The 20,860-nt window shown below is 42.2% G+C and overlaps 2 protein-coding genes across 2 annotated transcripts in view; one reads left to right on the top strand and one right to left on the bottom strand.

Annotated features, from left to right (window-relative positions):
• T265_06217 (hypothetical protein) overlaps positions 1-20,860 on the top strand; it is a gene marked incomplete at both ends in the record, with an annotated part of 53,214 nt that overhangs the window by 7,811 nt on the left and 24,543 nt on the right. The gene's annotated exons all lie outside the window — the stretch shown is intronic.
• Positions 2,570-20,860, bottom strand: part of T265_06218 (hypothetical protein) — a gene marked incomplete at both ends in the record, with an annotated part of 38,804 nt that continues 20,513 nt past the window's right edge. The window contains 7 exons of the mRNA XM_009171426.1: positions 2,570-2,910; positions 8,641-8,849; positions 9,473-9,683; positions 15,056-15,124; positions 18,393-18,636; positions 18,762-18,863; positions 19,756-19,862. Of these exons, the coding sequence (XP_009169690.1) occupies positions 2,779-2,910; positions 8,641-8,849; positions 9,473-9,683; positions 15,056-15,124; positions 18,393-18,636; positions 18,762-18,863; positions 19,756-19,862 (1,074 nt within the window). The remainder of the gene's footprint in view (positions 2,911-8,640; positions 8,850-9,472; positions 9,684-15,055; positions 15,125-18,392; positions 18,637-18,761; positions 18,864-19,755; positions 19,863-20,860) is intronic.

The following is a 20,860-nucleotide window of genomic DNA, read 5'->3' as shown; positions in this document are numbered from 1 at the left end:
GGCATGTGGAATACTATTACCCTGCTAAGGCTCTATGCAACTGGGCAACCGCAAGTTATGGCGGCTACTGACGTTAGGTCACGATATCCACCAGGGAATGCGATCGGCATCGTTTAACAGGACGTCTCAACCAAGTTCACTTTTGCAAAGGGATTGTAGCATACACTTGTCTGGTGATAACCATGGGAAAAGAAGCCCAGAGGACTACTACATAGTGAAGATACACAGAATGGAACGTCTCTGAGAGTTAGCGGTTTCGTTGGTAAGCTAAAGGTGCTCACAAGTGCATCAGACTATGTATCCCACTCACTGGCAATGGGTTCGCAATAATGTTACGCAAACCACACGTAAGCTCGGTAAGATCAGTGGCTGACAATACTGTGCGATTACTAAAGGATTATTTCCTCACGCGAATCGGCCTTTTGAGGGCAAAGCACCTGTCACATTTAATAACAACCTTGTCGTCACAGAGTCCAGCAATAACCTTGAGCAGACATCAACATAAAGATCATTGTCCATTGCACCACAGATTGAGATGGCATAACCTGAGCCGTTGACCCGTATCGCACTAGTTTCTACTACTGGTGATGCTCTGCGGTCCTTTAAGGAGAGACTTATGTTGGATGCTTAAGCGTCCGGGAAATTTATGAGAAACACGACTGTCGACGCTAAAAGTGTGGCGAGCTGGATATAAGTGGCTAATATTTTATACGTTGAAATCTTTTTTTACTTTCGCTTTGTGGATACTATTTGGATTTTGGAGCAGATGTTGAATGAGATGGTTCCCTTCGAAGCTACCGTTTCAAGATGATTGGGCAAGCATCTTTCCCAATGTTGTTGGTGAAAAATGTAGGTGCCCTAGGCCTAACACGGCAACCGAGGTGAGCTAAATGTCTCTGAGCTTTCGGGTTTAGCATTCAGTGACATGGGATGTCTACATTCGGACATAGCAGCATAACTAAAATGCAGAGTATCTGGAGTTCACGCCACAGAAACTCACCATCAAACAGGAGTGACGGTCTCCGCAGTCTAGAGGAACTCCAAAAACACAGGCTATCTCCAAGGATCTTGGAAAGAACGTCTTTTCCGTACCGCCACCTGCATTAAAGTCGCATGTGTAAAGGTTGCGGCGAAAGAGGCATGCCATGGAGGCATGCCACAGAGACTGAGGAAAATGCTTCCGGGAGCTGAAGCAAACATTGGTTTAACTAACGAGTCTACTCAGAGACCATGGTGAATTCGTCTGGTTGACGCATATTTGTTGTTGTGTCACCTGTACAGTAACTGCTCTCTAACCATGTGCACACTTTAACTTACACCGGCATTCAAAAAGAACTCGGAACATGGTTGGAAGGTTCGGAGGGCGAGATTGTGTCATGCTTCTAGCAAAAAACTGAAACTGATAGGGAGGCTGAACCATTCCATGCGATTCAACGGAGTTAAAACGAACGTTGGTTTTTACATCCTCAACACATATACCATACTATCCCAAGCCCAGAACGGCTTGTTGAAGTCGGACTCCTAAAAAACCACTTGACTCTGTTTTGAACAAAACAGAGGTGGCAGAAACACTCCGGGTTTGCCACAGCTTTGATGGAACCAAAAACTGATAAAAACGCACATGACGATGGCAGTCTCTCCCATGGAGTCCAAAACTGGTGGTTGCTTCGCCTTAGTTCCTCTCCACAAAACCCTCGAGTAACGGGCAACGATGCACATGTGACCTTCGTCCTTTGGTCTATAGTTCTATGTCCGAGCAGGGCTTTATACGTCCATACACAGACGCTCCCCTCAGGGAACTAATTAATAGGACGTGGTAGAAAGTATACCATGACGGTTCTCTGAAGATAAGCTACTGGTTTAATTGACTGTGAACAGAAATCTTGAAGAAAACTGACTAATTGGTTAGCAGGCGGTTCATCACGCGAGCCAAACTCTAAGCACTAGGTTGTGTCTTTGCAAAGTAAAGGAGTTTTAACGTCAGAATCCAACTTATATGACATCAAAACACCTCGGAGGCTGCTTATGTAATCAAAACCACTTTCAACGGATAAACGTTTGCAGAGCTTCAGAGACAACCGTCTCTCGGATTTTCACCGGTCAAATGCACGCCGATGTGAGTAGCGTAACAGCCTTAAGGGGAAAGTAACCGGATGCACACCAGCGTTAATTTGATTGTGTGAATGTATCATTAGGAGAATACGCTCGCCAGTTATTGAAAATGGTGAACAGTAAGACGGCGCCCTCCCCATCCATCCGACGATTCCATTGGCACATCGTGGATGTGCCCCATGAACAAAATTGTGGCGATTCCAATTCGCCCCGTCACAGGCTGTCGCAAGATAACTTGCGAAACACGAAACAACGATCAGGAGGAGAAGTAGCCAGGGTCCATACAAGGTAATGGGCAGACACAGAACATGATACGATTACCATAACTTACAAGAAGTATCAAGCTTGCTCCCCCTACAGAAAAATGCCAGAGATTTTGTCATTTTGCGCTTCTGGACATGCATAGATAATTCCACCATTCAGGTTGCTCTAAAAACAACAATGTGGCAACAGCCAACCCAGGGAGAAATTTTACAAATTTTCACAAGGCAACATGCAACAAACGCGTAACAGCAACAGTTGCAACACAAGCCGTAATGTGCAGCACGAGCCCAGTTGACTATTCGGAGGGGTAACGGTGTGGGCTGAGTAACACTAACGGAACAGTACCGCGGAAAGGTGCCGCTAACCACGAAATCACTGGAAAAACTCAGTCTGCGGAGCAGTTTAATGTCGCTGTATCACTTGCTCGATTTCTTCCCAATCAATTGAACTTGTACTTCCGGAGGTCTCCTTTTTGGCATCGTTATTGGGCTTAGTCGCTCGAATAGTTGTGTTGGATTCAGTGTCCTGAGAAACCTGTCAGGAGCAGAAAAAGGAGGTGAAATATAGCTACTACGAATGATATGCGGTAGAATGAACAGGAGTTACGTGTCACGTAAGGCATCTTGTTTTGGTCTGGGATCCAAAAGTGTTTTCATGGGCACACCATAAGCCGTAGTTCAAATTGTCACTTTTACACCAAAGAGGTGTGACATTGCCAAAAAATAAATACAAATCGTTTAGCTGCAGCACCCTTTCGGTGCCTAACTTACATGCCACAAGAAGGGAGCACGAATGCTGGGATTATTCCAAGTTTACCAAGTCAAGACTGGAAAAGTCGAGAGGCAAAGGTCGGGTTCGAACCACGGACATTCTATCTGGTAAATTCGCGTTCTAGCAACTGAGCCATCTCACTCCCAATTAGCCATCTCACCAATATTCAGTCTTTTTTTCGATTGTGATTCATGAACTATCCCTCGCAGCTGGAGATGTCTCCATATTTACACAGCTTACCACGTAGGAAACTCCAATAGTGAGACCGGTGTCATGCAATAGGAGAACTTTAATACCAAAGTTTCCAAGAACTGACCCCCATCGTATTCGAAAAAAATACGTTTTTAAAGTTTTTATTCGGCAGTCACCTTTTAGTGCATCAAATGATACGCATAAACGTACAACCTGAAGAGTTAGCGAAACACTGCAGTTTTAGTTACACAAAGATACATCAGAAATTCAAGCAAATCATCTGAAAAAAATGTTGAGATAACAAGTTCACTAGGGGCTGACAAAACTATGGAATCATAAAACAACGTCAGGGTCAGTTATGCGTATGCCCAAGTCATATCGCAATCAAATAGAGTCAATTACCAGCAATAGGATTTTAAATAGAAAACTATTTTGGTAAGAACAATGAATATCATGGCGAAAGAAAGAGAGAACAGATTTATTGGTTACCAATCGAGTGATTATCACCTTAGTTTGGTATGCATCAGGAAATAGTTTCAGCGCCAGAATATCTGCCATAAAAATTTAATTCATTGAGAGTTCCCGCCTTAGAAGATGTGCCAGATAGCGAAACGTCGTCAAAATGAATTACGGTGCTTAAAACTACGCAAATTTAAAATTTTTAATGACACTGTCTGGTAGGTGAACAAAACTATAAGAGAAATCAGGTGCAGTTTTGTAACAAACGGTGCCTCTGCAGTTAATACTTTCAGTTACTTTGGTTTTGGAAAGACTCCGACAAGGCAGAGGACTAAGTGAAAAAACCATATTATCAAAAGCGACGGTAAAAAAATGATGATAAGTCCAGAGGATGGGTGCGCATTGTACGAATGTGCATGCTATAGAACAGAAAGTATTCTCCCCCGGATCTCCGGTGTTCCACGATAACGTTTCTGGGCTGAAGAAAGCCTAATTCCTCCCTAACGCACGATGGATGTTGGATAGATGGCTGGATGCTACCAACATCTGCAACTCTTACCATTACCAACTGGAACGGTTGCAGGGTATTCTGTTGTATCAACATGAAAAGTAAGTTTTTGTTGCGCATTGTACGAATGTGCGTGCTATAGAACAGAAAGTATTCTCCCCCGGATCTCCGGTGTTCCACGATAACGTTTCTGGGCTGAAGAAAGCCTAATTCCTCCCTAACGCACGATGGATGTTGGATAGATGGCTGGATGCTACCAACATCTGCAACTCTTACCATTACCAACTGGAACGGTTGCAGGGTATTCTGTTGTATCAACATGAAAAGTAAGTTTTTGTAGTTTTGTACGCCTTGGGATTTTTTGGGGGGCAAAACACTTGTGCGCAATAATTCATGTGCGTTCCGGGACGTTTTTTCTTATCAAGCATCTGTACTTTTGTGTTATGCTATGGCTCAACACGGTAGCAGCATTTATTGTCACTACAGGTATGCCAAATCGTTTTTTTTGTGTGATGGGAAACCAGCAAGCAAGTAATACGGTGACAGAGGATTTTTGACAATGGGAGTATTTCTTGTGAGCAGGTGTTGCAGAATGTGCTCTCCATGATGACAGTACCCATCTTTGAATGCAGTGAGTTCTCTCCCATTTGCGTGATGCCTCCTGACTTAGCCAGCTACAGTTACCAAAATATCTGTTAACTGATGGAAGTAGCTAATAACAACTTCATTTCAAGCAGCCTCCTAAACCAACATGGTTTAACCTACCAATTTTACTCTTCCACTCTGACGTTTTCAGCACTCTAGATCAATCACCGGTCCTATATGAATATTTTCGAATGTTCCAAATGTGATTTTCCACAATGCACTTTGATAAACTTGTAAGAAATACCCGGAATTTATAGTCCTTTACTTCGTTGGTTATAAGCATTCCTCATCAATCTGATATCTAAAGTACGAATTGGAGACATTCTTCCCAGTCGTCTGAATGCTTTTGACATATTTCCTTGACTTCCCTGTGTATAGTCTTGCCTCCTGCCTTCTCTCATGCCACTTGCATACTCAGCAATACTGTGTACCGATGACTTCAAAATCTGACAAAGTGGATTAGTCTGGCTATAGGAAGACATCATTATCTACCCATATACTGATCATTAAACTTTCGAGAGACCGCGCGTCATCATTAGTGCAAACGCGTGTGCCTTCAATTTTCGGTTTACAAACTAAACATATTCTTGTCTTGGTGTTTAAGAAATTTTTGGAACACTCCTACCGAAGCATGGGACATTATAGAATGAGATTATACAGGCTCACACACACACACACACCATTCTCCGAGATTGCATCTGTTCTGCAACTCTTTCTTAAAATAATCGATAAAAGAGAACGACCTGGTTTTCATCGAACATCATGAACTAGTCATGCATCAAAGTGATTATCATCTCAAGAATAGGATTGCTGACTTTCCCTAATTTCTCACGATTATCAAGGATCTCACAAGCGGTAACATTTTGAGGACTAGAATCAGGGTTTCCCCGTATGAAATTACTTATGAAGCGGACTAAAGCTCTTGGAAGCCCACTGCCGGTTTCGTCCTTTTTGAGGTTCATCAGTTGGGTTTAGTCCGCAAAGCTTCATCAAGCACTTTGTGTATGTACAGATGAACACTTATTTGCTACTCAAAAGGATGGTAGTGAAAGAAGCGATGGAATCTCTTGTTCATGGTTCGTTGCGGCTGGAGCATGAGGTAACATTACTTGTCACATTCAGTTGAGAAGTACTATAACCAGGAAACTTAGTTAGGCCACCCATTAACACCGCCTCAATCAGAAGTTAGGCTGCAACCACATAGGTGGGTATGGTCAGTCTCCAAGTACAATGAAGTGACGTTGATCCTAGTAGATTATGTCGAAAAGCCGCGGTCAGGACAAAATGGTCGGTGAATTGCTTTTCATGATAAACAACATCGATATGCTTGAACTATGGATCTCAGCCGTCAGACAGTGCTAAAGAGATTTGTGAACAATTTGAATATTCAGCTCTGTGGTAAACCCAATTTTTCGATGGACAGGAGCTCTCAAGCATGAGGAAAGCAAGAGTCATCGGGATAGACTGACCCAGAGGACCAAAGGACCATAGCAGGTTTACATGCAGCTGACACGAATTAGATCGTGGGCAGGGGTTTATCAGGTGTGATGAGACCAACCTATGCATCTTAGATAAGAATGTCACTAATAGTGTACACATCTAACCTACTAAACTGTCGATCAGCCTGCACTTTTTCACTTCTGTCGGTTCCACGACCCAGCTTCATGGAGGCAGACAGCGCATATCTTTGCCTAGCCAACGAATGACCGCAAAGAACACCTCGTGACCGCATAAGCTACTCGATTCACCAGCAGACGTACTAGTTGATGCGTCCTTGGCTAAGAACATTGAAAAACAATCCCCGACGTGATTTTTGACATTTTCACGTAAACTGGTTCCTTTTGAGTGCAAAAATGAAAAAACCATCCTTTCTGTGCAATTGTATGCTTCCCAAGACGAACGCAAGACTTTAATCAAGCTCATATATCGGAAGTAAAAGCGAGTCTTTTATAAGGACGATTTGCTGGAAAAAAGGACCTTGAAAATTCTATTAACTTTCAAAACTTTTCCATAAGAGGCCACTTTTAGTTGTTTTTCTCGAAGTGGATACATGAATCAGCAGTCTAATATCACCAATGGTTGATGTGTTTTGTTCACCATGCACTGTGACGCGGTACACACACCATGTCTTTTGTATCAAAACAACTTTAAGACCATAATCTCCTCGAGCCCACCTGGAGTGATCAAAACATCATGCTAACTCACTTATTCCTCCTTGTTGTTCACACTGCATCCAATATGCCCAATCCTAAGATTTATCGTCCGTTTACATGGAGATCACTCACCGTTAACAGTTAGTGCTACCTGATGAAGCGACTGGAGAAAACTCTCCTGTTTGGTTTCGTTTCTATGTGATTCTGTTTTTTGCCCCTTCCCGGTGGATATTTATTACTTCTCAAACTGTATAGTATGCCGTTCTCCACCTGATCTAGCTGATTAGTTTATCTGTCAACCTCCAAACAAATGCACCTCTTAAATACTGCTTACGGGTTTGTGTGAAATGAAGATCGTTCATGGTAAGGGCTCGTTGATCAGTATTGTCTGATCCCCACAAATGGTGGCTTTATGGCAATTTCACATCAATGAAGAACACTTTGCCTTGCTACCCATTTTGATGTTTTCTAGGGCAAAATGGATCCCCAAACTTGGTGTCCCACGAATTTAATATCTTCATGTGGAGTTCGTTCGCCCTATTTCAGGAAGCAGATCTGTTATCCCAAAGAAGCAGGACAGACCTGATGTGCATATGGCCACTTGATGTTCACATTCGCTCAAGGGGCGAACAAAGGCTTGTGATTGTTATAGGATTCTGATCGAAATTTGGAGCGCAATCAATTAGCTTGTAAATAATTATTGTTATTATGGAATGTGAACCAGACTGCGGATTCCAGATGATTAGAAAAGCTCATGAACTCGAGCGCAAGTCAATCTCAGTCATCATTTAAATGAATAACTTTTGCAACAGAGTCACTGTAAGAACAGTCGGCTGAATAGGAAACATATTCTACTTTTTACATGAGTAAGACTAGACAAACCAAAGCCTATAGACGTTGTATCCAAGCTTTTTGTTCCCGAATTAATTGATGCGCTAAGACAATCGTTTTGAGTAGTCAGAATCACAAACAGCAACTTGTAAACTTTTCGGAAATTTATAGAATGCGGAGTAGTTTCCTCAATCAATAATCGCACACTTCATCGTTCTGAAACACCGTTTTATATCTCTTAAGATATCTTGATAAAATCTTACTGGAAAACTTCCCAGGAACTGGATAGAAAATGAAAGTCACTTAGACGCTCAAAGCAAGTTTAACTCTTACAAACAAAGTCCAAAAAGCTGCACATCAATTGGGGCAGTCACGTCCTCAAGTCATTTTACAAGTTCGATTGTGGAAGAGTTCGATTCGAAAGGGGAATATTATAGGGACATTTATATAAAAAATAATGGGCTTCCTTTGCGTGAGAAAATTTTTCCCCCATATTTGAATGTGCAACAAATAAAAAGGCTGTCCTTCTAATCATGCACTGTCGGTTTGATGTTGTCCCGCCTTTCTTTTCCATGTCGTGAACTAACAAACGAAACTTTTAGCGGTACTGACTGCGTTTGTAAAGATACATCAGTAACTTGGTGACAAGCCGGCGAACAGTGCCTCATAGACATCAGGCCGGATTCCAAAAAGCCCTGTACTTACCTCTCTGTGGGAACAGTCTGTGGGTATATTACGGGACGCAAAATTGGCGTGATCCGGCCCTGGGAAGTGATAGTCCGATTGTCCGAGAATACGTCTCACGTTACTGCTAATAGACCAATCACTTGGAACTGTCGTTTGTTCTTCATCTTCAATCGGAAGATCCGGAGAAGAGAGTCGGCTCAAGTAGACTTTGTTATCAGTCGAGCCTACTGGAAGAGACGAAAGTAGATTGGACATTTGTGAGCTTTGATGATATTCTTGGGGACAACTGCAGATCTTTTTCACATGGAGACAACTTTTGGCATTTGAATGTTTATGTTTTTGGGTTGATGCACGCATCCATATCGAAGTAGGCTGCTATTCGGATTGAGAAATGGCTAACTCCTAATGGATTCCTGAACATAGTGCCTTGTCTGTTGCTCCACCTTTGTTAAATGGTTCTCTTTGGGACATAATGTTATGTACTAAGTACAAAAATGGATTGGCAGAGTGTTTCATCGTACACATAGATCGTTTGAGTGTGTTTCTCATGATACTTCATGAGTCCTTGTGCACAGTGTGGATCAAGCGGACTAACTACTAACCAAGAGGTGAGGGGCTGAGTAGTACTCCGTGCAGTGTTGCGACTAAAGAAAAAAGGCTGTCATAGACTCAGAACAGATGAGGCAGACATGAAAGTGTACAGTGATTGCCTTTAAACGCTAATGAATCCAGTGACTCGGTTTGCAACTGTTGAAAAGCTTCGACTGACTCACAGACAGTCACAGTAATAATAAGCGAAAACATGACGAAATTCGTCCCAGTGGCATTCAAATTTAATTTGTGTACCCACCTGTTTGATATCCAACCCCTCCACGTCCAGAGCGTGTGCCTCTAATGAGGGAACTTCCACGAGTGACGGGGCGAGACGGTAGGCGTGGAGATCCTCGCAAGCTATCTCGAAACTGTGTAGTGAATGGTTTGTTGCCCGTGGACACTGACATCGGTTTTCCTCTTGAAGGAGTTGATCTGACAGGAGCTTGTGGCACGAAATTCCGACATTCCTTGATTTGGAAACAAGATACGAAACGAGATACGTCAACTCTAAGCAGAGCTACTGATGAATCTGCTAGTATGCACACAGAACCAATTTACTAGGTGTCGTAAAGATTCTTCCATAGTTCTGCGTTACATCTGGAGCAGGGAGATTATATAATCTCATGCCTACAAATAGGATGTGTAAGGTTGAGCGCACTCTGCAAAATGGACTGACAATGCACACAATAAAATTGTGGATTGACTTGACTGGACAGCAGATCTACTGTAATTCACGAAGCACAATTGTCGCCAACGAACACATGAACAAGCATAGCTATACCTAGTGGTCCATTTGTCAAAATTGAGTCCACGGAGCTGGCAGAAAACCGTAAGGTATACCGAAAAAAGTGTACTTTGTTGTTGTTCATGTTTTAAGTTTACACAAAACTTTCTGGACAAGTAACTGAAGGCACAGGCACCTGGAATGTTTGCGATAAGCCAGTACTTGTCTGCTTAGCTGAGGCACTTTTCTACTTTTTCTCATTATAGATCTAAATTGCTCAAAATCGATGTGGTTTTCGGTCGCAAAGAAAATGCTTCGTATCGCGACGCGACAATCTACCGTTGAGTCGTACTAGAGGGTGCTAGTCCATCCAGGGTCCCAAGTGTTAAGTGATTAATACATAAAATTCAATATGCTTAGGGATGTACTGGGACTGTTTTAGTTAATTCGCAAAATGTGACCTATTGGGCCTTTCGTAAATGAGTCAATCGAAGGTAACATTGACAACGTGATATATGCTGGAAACCAACGTCTAAATTGCAATATTTCCAATGAGAGTTGAGTAAGCCACCTGACTCCGTAGCATCAGTTCCTGAAATCTTGAATATTACTCTGCCTTGATGCATCATCGCGCTGTTAGAACAGCTGAGTGTCCTCCAGAATTACTGAACGGTGGAGGAGAGCCATTTTGCCTCCCACTGATTCAATTGCTCGTGCTCATCTTGAAACTAGAATGTGTTCTAAAAATGGAAACCAGTCGGTGGTCGGACTCGTGCTCAGGGGACTGGACTAGGGGACTGCGTCTACCTGATGAGCACCAAGAAGAGCGAATTTAAACCAGTCGGTGGTCGGACTCGTGCTCAGGGGACTGGACTAGGGGAGGGACTGCGTCTGATGAGCACCAAGAAGAGCGAATTTCGTAATAGCTGTCGGAAAGTTTCTGAGGCGGTATCGAAAGTGGAATTAATAAACAGCTGACCTCGAAAACCAGCCGGTTCGGTAACGCAACAAACTTGCCTCTGAAAGAAGTACAAATCTCTCGAATCCCTGTGTGCCTATAAGGAATATTTATGACAGCTGGAAACAGTTCATTAAACCGGATGACAAAATAGCCAGGGTTCCACGAGGAAGCTTTTTCTTCCTTCTCAAGAGAACCTATGTTCCCAAGTCTGTACCAATTACTTACCACATTTCGTGAAATCGCTCCCACGACTACTGACGAAACGGATGTAAGCAAATTACCAAGATAAACAACCGGTCTACACTCAACTGGACAACTCGAGGAAGAGCATAACGGCCACACTGACCGCCACTGTCAGCCAGGTTAGTTACCAAGTAAGCGGTATATTTCAGGAAACAAACTACAGACTAATTTGTCATTTGTTTGAGGATAAGCCAGCGCGGAAAATTATCAAGCGACTTTGAACTATTAAAGCCCAGAATCTTAATTAGCTGGATTGAAAGATTATAATCATGGGCTTTGGGAGAGTGAAGTTCTACATGTCACACAAGAGTCTAAATAGGGAGGCAAGCAAATGATTGTTCCCCGTCCATACCACGCACATCTACACAAATCTGAATGAGAACCAAGACGAAGTAAGGCACAGAATAAACTACAGCCATTTTACATCCATCGGTGTCTAGCTCTTATTATCTGGATGCTTTTTCAGTTTCTGTGGTCTAATATTATGGGATGGAGCAAATAAAATACCTGTTGATGTAGTAAGTTATCAGAAAGGTTGACTACGACCCAACTATCCGTATCTATCACTGGGTCATATGCATATTGTGGTTAGGATCAATTTACTATATTATTCACGCCAATAACGGTCTTTGTGTCAAAACCCATAGAGATCGTAATAAAAGAACGCTTCTAAAATTAGTCGGTGAGTGGGTTTGCAGGAGGAACAGAGCAAAATATCCTTTACTTGTCACGTATGCTTTGGTTGAAGGTCTTGAAAAAGTCACATGAGGAATAAGTGGTTTGGTTTCCAATATTTTTGGACATAATCGCGCGCTGATCATCGTTATGTTTCATATCATATATCCACGAACCCCCCCCCCCCCGTTTCCAATATTTTTGGACATAATCGCGCGCTGATCATCGTTATGTTTCATATCATATATCCACGAACCCCCCCGAACAAAATGACCACACAAGCAAGGTAGTTTAATTCTTTCAGTAAGTGTCTCTTGTAGGGAATTTAACCCCTTTTATACGTATTCCCGCAAATAGTTTCCAAATAACTTGGGCTAGTCTAACTAAAAACTCAACTCGGTGCTGAATTCTTTAAACTGAGTCCTTCAAACTTGGATACACTTTCAGAGGAAGTACACACGCAATACCAAAGAACCGTCGTGGATTCCGTTGGGGAATACAACCTACATCTTAAACGCGCCATCCACAGACAGTTTTAGCGTACATGAAAACAGGATTTTATCCCGAAACTTTAAAAATCATCCCATCTTCAAATCTACAAGACGGTGGTCCGTGAAGATGAGATTTCAACAACTGGAGTCTTGATGGAGTTTCTGGTAGACAGACTCCCATACTGTTGGCATCAAAACGAAGGGCAACTTTATTCGATGATGTTGCAAATGAACCATCGCGCAGCCTGTGTGCCACTGAATACACGAAAGTACATCGGCATGCTATTGAATAGGAGAGAATCCATCGAGTCACTAGGACCAACAGTTTCACCACACATATGTGCCAAAACATTAACACCCAGACAAATCAAATAAAGTTTTTCTATGGCAGTATACCTAACTGAAGGGCCGTAAACAGGTAGTGGGCTAAATTCAGATTCTGAGCAGTCGTCTCATACTACTCATATCCGGATACAGTGACGTTACAAAACGTTGTCCTTTGATACATGATTAATGAGATGATGGTCACATGATTACCAACAACGGATTTCATAGTCCATCAGAATAAAATGAGGAAACCGTTGTTCAAACAAAGTGATTACTTGGATTGATTTATCAGTATTTACTAACAAAAACATGGACCAGTGTTGCTTTCCAAGACCGACGAAAATGCCGGCGGGAGACTTCGACAGACTCCTTAGATTGCCTGGGTGAGCTAAAGAACTTGCAGAAAAGCTATATATGTTCAGTGTTAACTCATCACCCTGTGTTATATCATCATAAAATAAGCCATGGACCACGTGAAGTTTAGAAAATTTTCCATGCAGTCCTCTTACTGGGGAGTAAAAGACATTTTTAAGGTTTGCTTTACGAGGAAAAATGCAGCGGCGTTCAACAGTTTGGTCTGATTAGTGATCACCGGACACGCGCTAACGAAATAATTTTGAAGGTGAGCTTCAATGGAAGAGCTGATGGTGAAGCATTGATCGGTTCTATTTAGCGCACAAAAGGATTAGGTGTTCGCAGAAAAACAAGGAGAATCACTGTAAACACTAAATGTTTATGAGAGTGAAACTTCACAGCCATGGGTTTATCATGTTGTGGATCATTTAAATGAGGTCAAACACGGAGATGTGTAAACATTATCAGCAAGGTCGCTGGAACTATAGTCTTTCTTCCCGAAGAACACGATGCTCTCTAAGATGCTGAAAACTATATATATGGTTTACCACCATCCCAAATGACGGACTATCCCGTGATCCGGGTTGGCTTTTGTTGACTGCAGGAGTTTCAACAGAATGTCCCAAAATTTTGTTACTAAATCTGCTGAACTAGATCTAGTATTCATCCACCGAGCAACCCATGCCATTCTTCCTAGTTATTCACTTTTACAACAAATTGACATTAAAACCTCGTGGAAGACACTGAATGTTTCTATTTTCCGACCACAGAACCAATGCGTTGTTCTGTTCACAGTTATTGAAGCAGGCTTGTATAAGAACAGTTTGATGTGTTGAGCTATGACCTTGATATCAATGGAAGAAGCATTTTGAACTTTCACGTATTTTCACGAATAACTTTACCATTGGAATACTGATTCGTTTTTTCCAGCGCCAACAAAGAAAGCATGTGTGATTGTTGGTGATCGGTTAGGTTTCACGAACCAACACCAAACGTGCATTTGAATTTCGAGTGACGTGGTATACTGCTCCCACTGTCATCAAAAGGGACACCACCACTTAAACATAGGAAAACCTCGAGTGGTTCACCAAGCCAAACCCCGGATCCTCAGGTTGCCTCTCTGTTTTTCATCTCTATACCATCTTTATTTTGTAGGTATTACAATCTATTCTATTGCATTTCATATGTATTTAATATATATGTATTTATATATAAAATGACTCGCCTTAAGAATTCCAATGTTCTGAAGTGTCATTTGTGTACCAGTGCAAGATATGATTTTCTGCAGAAACAGCGCGGTGCAGACCAAGATGAGCTCGCTTATCAAAAGTTAGCCATATGTGTATCATAAGTGCACCTTAGGAGCGATGTAACCCAACGGGCGGCCTTTCAGCTATACTTCTTCCTTGTTCGAAATCAATTCGACAGTTATCTACCGTCAGTCAGGCATGTTGTGAACTTTGAAATTGTTCCTTCTACCTTGTTTTTTGTGGATTCACATCGGTGAGTTGGTACATGAAGCTTCTTGTGTTAAAGGAACAGAGTCACACTTGTTTTAATTCACTGTTGGAAGTGGTCGAAATGCCTGCTATCACAGTGGATAGGACACCGGAGCACACCACGAGCACAAATCCAGTAGTAATTTGGAACAACTTGTTGTAAAGGTGGATTCCTTATCATAAAATCCCTCAACATTTGTAACATATCATATACTGAGTAAAAAGGCGTGTCTAGGCGGCTCAACAATGTTCGCTCAGAGGGTGACGATTGGTGAACAGAACTTAATTTCCGACCAATAGAAGATTAGGATGTATTGATGGACCTTCAATATCTGTTAGAAGTGCACAATGTGATCAATTTTTCGAAAAATACAGCAATGACAACTGGGTGGTGATTAGGTCATCCAGACTGCCATGAGCAAGTCCAGGGATAACACAAGGGAACGCTAGATGTTTTGATCACTATTGACGTTTCTAAGAACCATAATGGATGCATTTGCGCGCGACAACGTCAAAGGTAGCAAAAAGCAACAGTGCAGAGAACGAGAATGCTTCCCAAACTCACGCCTTTAGACGACTTCGGGTTTGGGTTTTTCTGAGCTAGCGAGGCACCAGGGCCAGAATCGGAAAGAATCTGTGTGATTGCGGGGAATGAAAGAACAAAAGCAAATCAACGGAATGAAAGTACTTCGGACACAATTCACGAACAAATCATAAAACGTTTGAAGGTATTTTTTCGTGGTGATAAGAAGGGTTTAACTTCGGTTTTGGATATGAAAAATTGAACGTGAAGTTGTAGTCAACTGCTGTAACTAGGGTTATAACAAACAAAAATTCCACTCACAGTTTTCTAGACATGATAAAAACCTTCGATATGGGTGTCAACCATTATGTTACTGTATGAAGGCGAAAATAGATGTCTTTTCGGCTGTAAAAATACAACATTCAAATACGAGAATATTTTAAGGGTAGGTACTACTTCTTCTCAGGGCGTACTCTGCATTACATTACAGCACATTACAGAAAATTTATCAAACTCTTAGTATTCGATCGTTTCAAGCACGAATCTCGAAGCTCCACTCTCATTGGCTGGATCATTTCATTGAATTAACTTCAGGATTGGTCGGTTGATCGATCCTCACCAGCTAAGTAGAGACTGGTATCACGAGGTTGTGTGGTCAGTGCCTGATAAGAAGCAACTCCTCCTAAGGAATTGCGCATCGTATGGGTGTTTGGAAGTACTAGGCCTATAGGATTCGAACAAGCCGAAGCATGAAACGACAAAGAAAATTCTCCTTTTGGCTGGCCTTCGTTTAGGTCGAAGTAACTGAGATTACTGCTTAACGCTGCCACAATATTTTGAGCTAATTCAATCTGTTAGTGGTAAATAGAGTTAAATTCACTGATCTGACGAACAAACGTAAAAAAATGGGCAAAATCTCAATGCTTACCAAGTTCTCAAAAGTGAATTTGTGGTGTTAGCTAATATCCGTGCAAATGCCTTTCTTCAGTAATGCTGGTGCCTTGTTTTCCTTCGTTTGTGGTGACCCAGACAGTAAGAACTAGTGTTTATTGTACAGCCTCAACGCTATGCACAGTAGTTGTTTCTTTTACAATGAACACCATCTTAAAGTACCTAAACTGCGTCCACTCAAGGTAATGGTTCAGCGCCTGTTTGTATCATAATGAAGGTACTGAAACCTAGTTTTCGAGCTGTTGATAGGCTGAACATGTGACTCACACATAGTAATAGATGAATAATGAGATATTCATGACCGCTTGTCCTCTTCTTTGAGTTGGGCGAACAACTGATAGGCATTTCCTGCTGGTTTCAAGATGTAGTACTACCTTAAGTGAACGTACAATTCATCGCAGTCTTTTGATCACCCCACACTATTTTGTCAAGATACAAAACATTGCTCTCTCTGGCTGTGGCGAGACAACTGTTTCGAGCAGCCATCCCCAAAATCCTCATACTGTCGTTGGAAAAATCGTGTGCATCGTGGCTTGACATGTTTTGGATGAGTAGTACTTCATTCGTCTATCGATCAAAATGAGGTTATGTCCACAGATGGAGCTTTCAAATTCTTGTATACTGTTTTTTTGTTTCCATGTGCCTCCTGCTCCTGGAAGATAGAGTTTTTTGTTTGGTTCAAAGACGAGCAATATGGTGCCAAAAATTCACACCGCCAAAACTATGCTTTGTGATAAAATTCCCTGGTTCCATTGATGGGGCAGAGTGTTTTGCGTGCACGAAGGATTGAAAGCTGGAAGCTGACAAATTGGAATTGGTTTCCTTGTGGGAGGGATCTCTCCACCAGTCTTAGTCGCACCTGTGAAAAGCTCAAATTTATGGCGTGTTTACTAAATTCGCGGAGGCTGTCGAAATCGAACTTTCACCAACGAAGTGCGAAAACACATCCTGGAATGCCTCGGGGATGGCTTAAACAAACCGGTTATTACACCGTACAAACCCGGGTTCACTGGATAGAATGAACGGTGAAACATTGAGGTGCCAAGGGGTGACGCATAGGCTATCGTCGGGGGAACATGTTCGCAATGCTCCGAGATTGAAGTAGCCATAGGACAAACCGAATAAGTAGCATTTTGGGATGCGCACTTTCACTTAGTCGTAGGACAAACCTGAATAAGTGGCATCATGTGATTTTTAATCGTGCCAGCTTTTCACTCGCCTAGTCTCACTGATGCACTATCTAGTGCTTTTGGTATCTGTTATGAAATTCTGCGGGTGTGGACGTCACGATGAACGAAGAACCGTTACCACTTTTTAAGCCTTTTGGCTTGCCGTGTTGGCTCTTTTGAAGAATTTGGGCCCCATGCATATGCATGTACAGCCCTGGGGCTGCTGTGACGTGAAAATAACTGGCGATACGGGTAAATAAATACAAAGTGCATCCGGTTATTTTGGTGGGATGCTGCCCTGCCTACACAAGCAGAATCTCACTGACTAAGCCAAACAGGTTTGAGGGTGTTTTGTAGTGGCAGCGTAGGCGTCCCTACCCCATATCGGCCAGGAGGCTAAGACCAAAAGTTTAGAACAAGCAGAAAGAGAAAGGGGGTGTCAAACGCCTTAACTATCAGATTCGTCGGACCGACACTTGGTAAGTCAAAAGTCTAATCGCCAAAATTCGGACACCCGTTTGTTCCTGTGGAAGGACACTTTGAGTTCAGAAACGCTGATGTAATTGGGCATACATTATATTATTGGACTTATTCTGTAAATATGCTACTTAGTTGAATGCAGTCCATGTCACAAAGTATCCTGTCGCTTATGGACATGTAACACAGGCTGCGTTGCTTTACCTGAGTTTTCCCATTCATTACTTTGAATCTACGTTTCAACCAAACAGTTTGTTCAAAAATGGAAAAGCAGGGAAATTCCGATCAAATTGCATCTGGCATTGTTGGCTAGGGTCGGTGCACTAGGACACTGCGGCAACCCTGTTAGTGGGTACAAACGTTTCTATGGTTGGTCGACCGATTATTGTATGCTAGGTGACGTTTTGATGCAGTATATAGAGTTTTCTTGTACATAAGCTAACTGAGCATCGGAAAGTGTCTTTGATATGGGTTGGGGATTCAGAAGTTCTCGCAGCGGAAACATCCTTGTCACGAAAAATGCCCCATTGCGCGGAGAACGAAGCGCAACCGCTGCATACAGCGTCCAGAACGCTCTAGTCCTCGCAAATGTTGACTATGGTTATCAAATTTATTAGTAAGCGGTTTTGAATAGTTTTATGACTCACTTAATGCTGATTGCGGATTAATTCATGTGCCATTTTACTTCTCTACACAGTTACCAAGATAAACCTCGTTGTTTCAATAAAGTTCTGCATTGATGTGCTTCAAATTTGATTTCAGCCAGCAACGCATCAACTCACCTCCCCGACAAATGTTATGGTTTCATCACAGCGACGGTTGCTGAGTGCGGTCTTTCCGATCAAACGCGCTTGCTCACGCTTTCGATTAAGTGCTGTCGAGGTTGGACGCTGAATGGTGGGCGAAACTGACTTAGATTTATCCGGTTGTGTTCTCAAGCAGGACACCTTTGGAATTGGACGATTCCGCGCAGCTTTATGTGCTGCTTTAGGTGACACATGTGGTGACCTTGGATCGAGATTGACGCTAAAATATGCAAGGATTTGGGTGAAGTGAGTGGAATAGCAACCAACTCAAATTCCGGCAACCCAAAAAGCATAAACACGCGTGTTTTTAAGAACCGAATGAACAATTTCAGCATTGTTACTCACGCTAAATTACTGATTGACCCCGTTGGATGGGTTGGATCCTGTTTCCGAGTAACAGATCCTACGTTGTTTTTGTTTTCGCCTGATTTTTGAGGCAGCGGTAGACTTTTCGAGGGTACATCGCATGAACGGAATGAAAAACAAACCAAAGGAAGATCAACTCAGACACTTATGTTGGTGTATTACCAGCTTACAGCATATTATTGACGAACGAATTGTATAAACCCTGCGGGACACGGTACCCAACAAACAAAACTAATATATGCAAAGATCGTTTAAAATTCGTCGAATTTGTTTCATTATCTATTTTCGCAAGTCATAATTCAAGCGACCAATCAGAAGAGACTAAACCATGTATGCTCGAAAACAACGGTGTATCCACTGTGATATCAATGCATCTGGGGTAAAGATTCATATACCTTGGCTGAGTGACTGAAATGCGCACTTTGTAGTAGGCCATTAAGCTGGTTATCTGTGAGGGACCAGGACCCAGTAGTAAGCTGGACTCAGTCAAAAGAAGTGATCACAGCAGCATCTGAAACTTTCCTCAGCATTAAGTAGAAACAGTTTTCTAGCTCGACTGCTTACGGTTTTCGCATATTTCAAAATTTATGAAAAGGCATTTGTGAAACTATGGTAGGTTTAATTGCTATACCAAGATTAGCACGATTATTGCAAACGAACGTCAGAATGATCCTACAGCACCACTTAACGCCGCGAACGACCCCCGACGGTCCTCAGTGGTCAGAAGGTCAAGTACAGATTCTGACAAAGCTGGGTGTGTTAACTGTTAGGAGGGGTAAATACCAGACCGACGAATGAACGTAAGCAATGTAAGCGACTGCCCGAAAGAGACGATAATCGCCGAGTCAGATTCATCATAGTTTTATGTTTACACACACTTAAGTGTGTTGGTTTTGTGCGCAAATTTGTTCAGGGGGTAGAAATAAATTCAAGAAGATACACGACCATAACCTTTTCCGTAATAAAAGCCTACCTGGCAAGGTTTGCACCCGATCCACTTGGCTTGGCCTCTTGCACATATGCCTCGCTAACGGCCAGATTAGGCACATCAGTGTTGAGCTTCAGTATGTTCGCCAGCAACTGAAATTTGAGAATATTCACCCTCAATGAGACAAAAATTGCAGAAGGGAATAAAATTATTACGAGAAAGGATTATTGGATTAGTACATAGACGGATGTCACAAACCATTTGTGAACTATAGACTCGATCAGTTAGGGCGGAACTGCCCAATCAACAGCGCATTGATGGCGTGCGGTTGTAGACAAATTGTTTGCAAGCTAAATTCCTCGCCCCATCAGATCAAGCACCAGTATACGCACCCAAGCTAACCATATTTTGACGTATCGCCAAACAGACAATGTACTTCTGGCGAAAAAACGATTACCCTACGCTCGTAGACTAGGGATCGCTCAGTTTCGTTATTCAGTCGTTATAACCGCGTATGTTTCTGGTTTCTTTTTTAGACGAAAAACGGACTTCCTGGGCCCGTAATTTACCTGACGATCAGCTTAAAATTTATCCAGTACAAACACTCCTAGCTGAATGTAATTACAAATGTAGCCCCTATGTGCAATCTAGTTTGTGGGCGCATCTCACTTACAGCCTCCAAATTCGAATAGGTGGAAACAGAGCTGGGTTCATCAAGGTACTAAGCATCAGAGAAGCATCACCGATTAAATTTGGTATGGGATTATATGAATGAGAAGAGTGCTAATCACGTTGTAGTCTTTTAAACACTGTCCTCGGAGGAACTGGCGCGCCATCTGTTTAGCCGGCAAAAAAATAATTCGTCCTCAATAAACACAACCATTTCCCGTTCATTACAAAACGGTTCAAGATATCATGGGCATACATTAACAGGACCAAACTGTACTCCAAAATGAACTGGTTGTTCCGGGGGAACAATCATATAATCACATTAAATTAACACGTTGAAGTACTGCTCCCACTTATGGCCTTTATCTCAGACTAAGGCCTTAAACCGGCTATAAACCGGTCCAACTTGAAGTTCATACGGTGGGATTAGTGAGTACACTACTTGATATATATATATATATATATATATATATATATATAT

This window comes from Opisthorchis viverrini, assembly GCF_000715545.1.
Source record: "Opisthorchis viverrini unplaced genomic scaffold opera_v5_128, whole genome shotgun sequence".
Taxonomy (NCBI): Eukaryota; Metazoa; Platyhelminthes; class Trematoda; order Opisthorchiida; family Opisthorchiidae; genus Opisthorchis; species Opisthorchis viverrini.
This window is presented reverse-complemented; position numbering and strand designations above follow the sequence as displayed.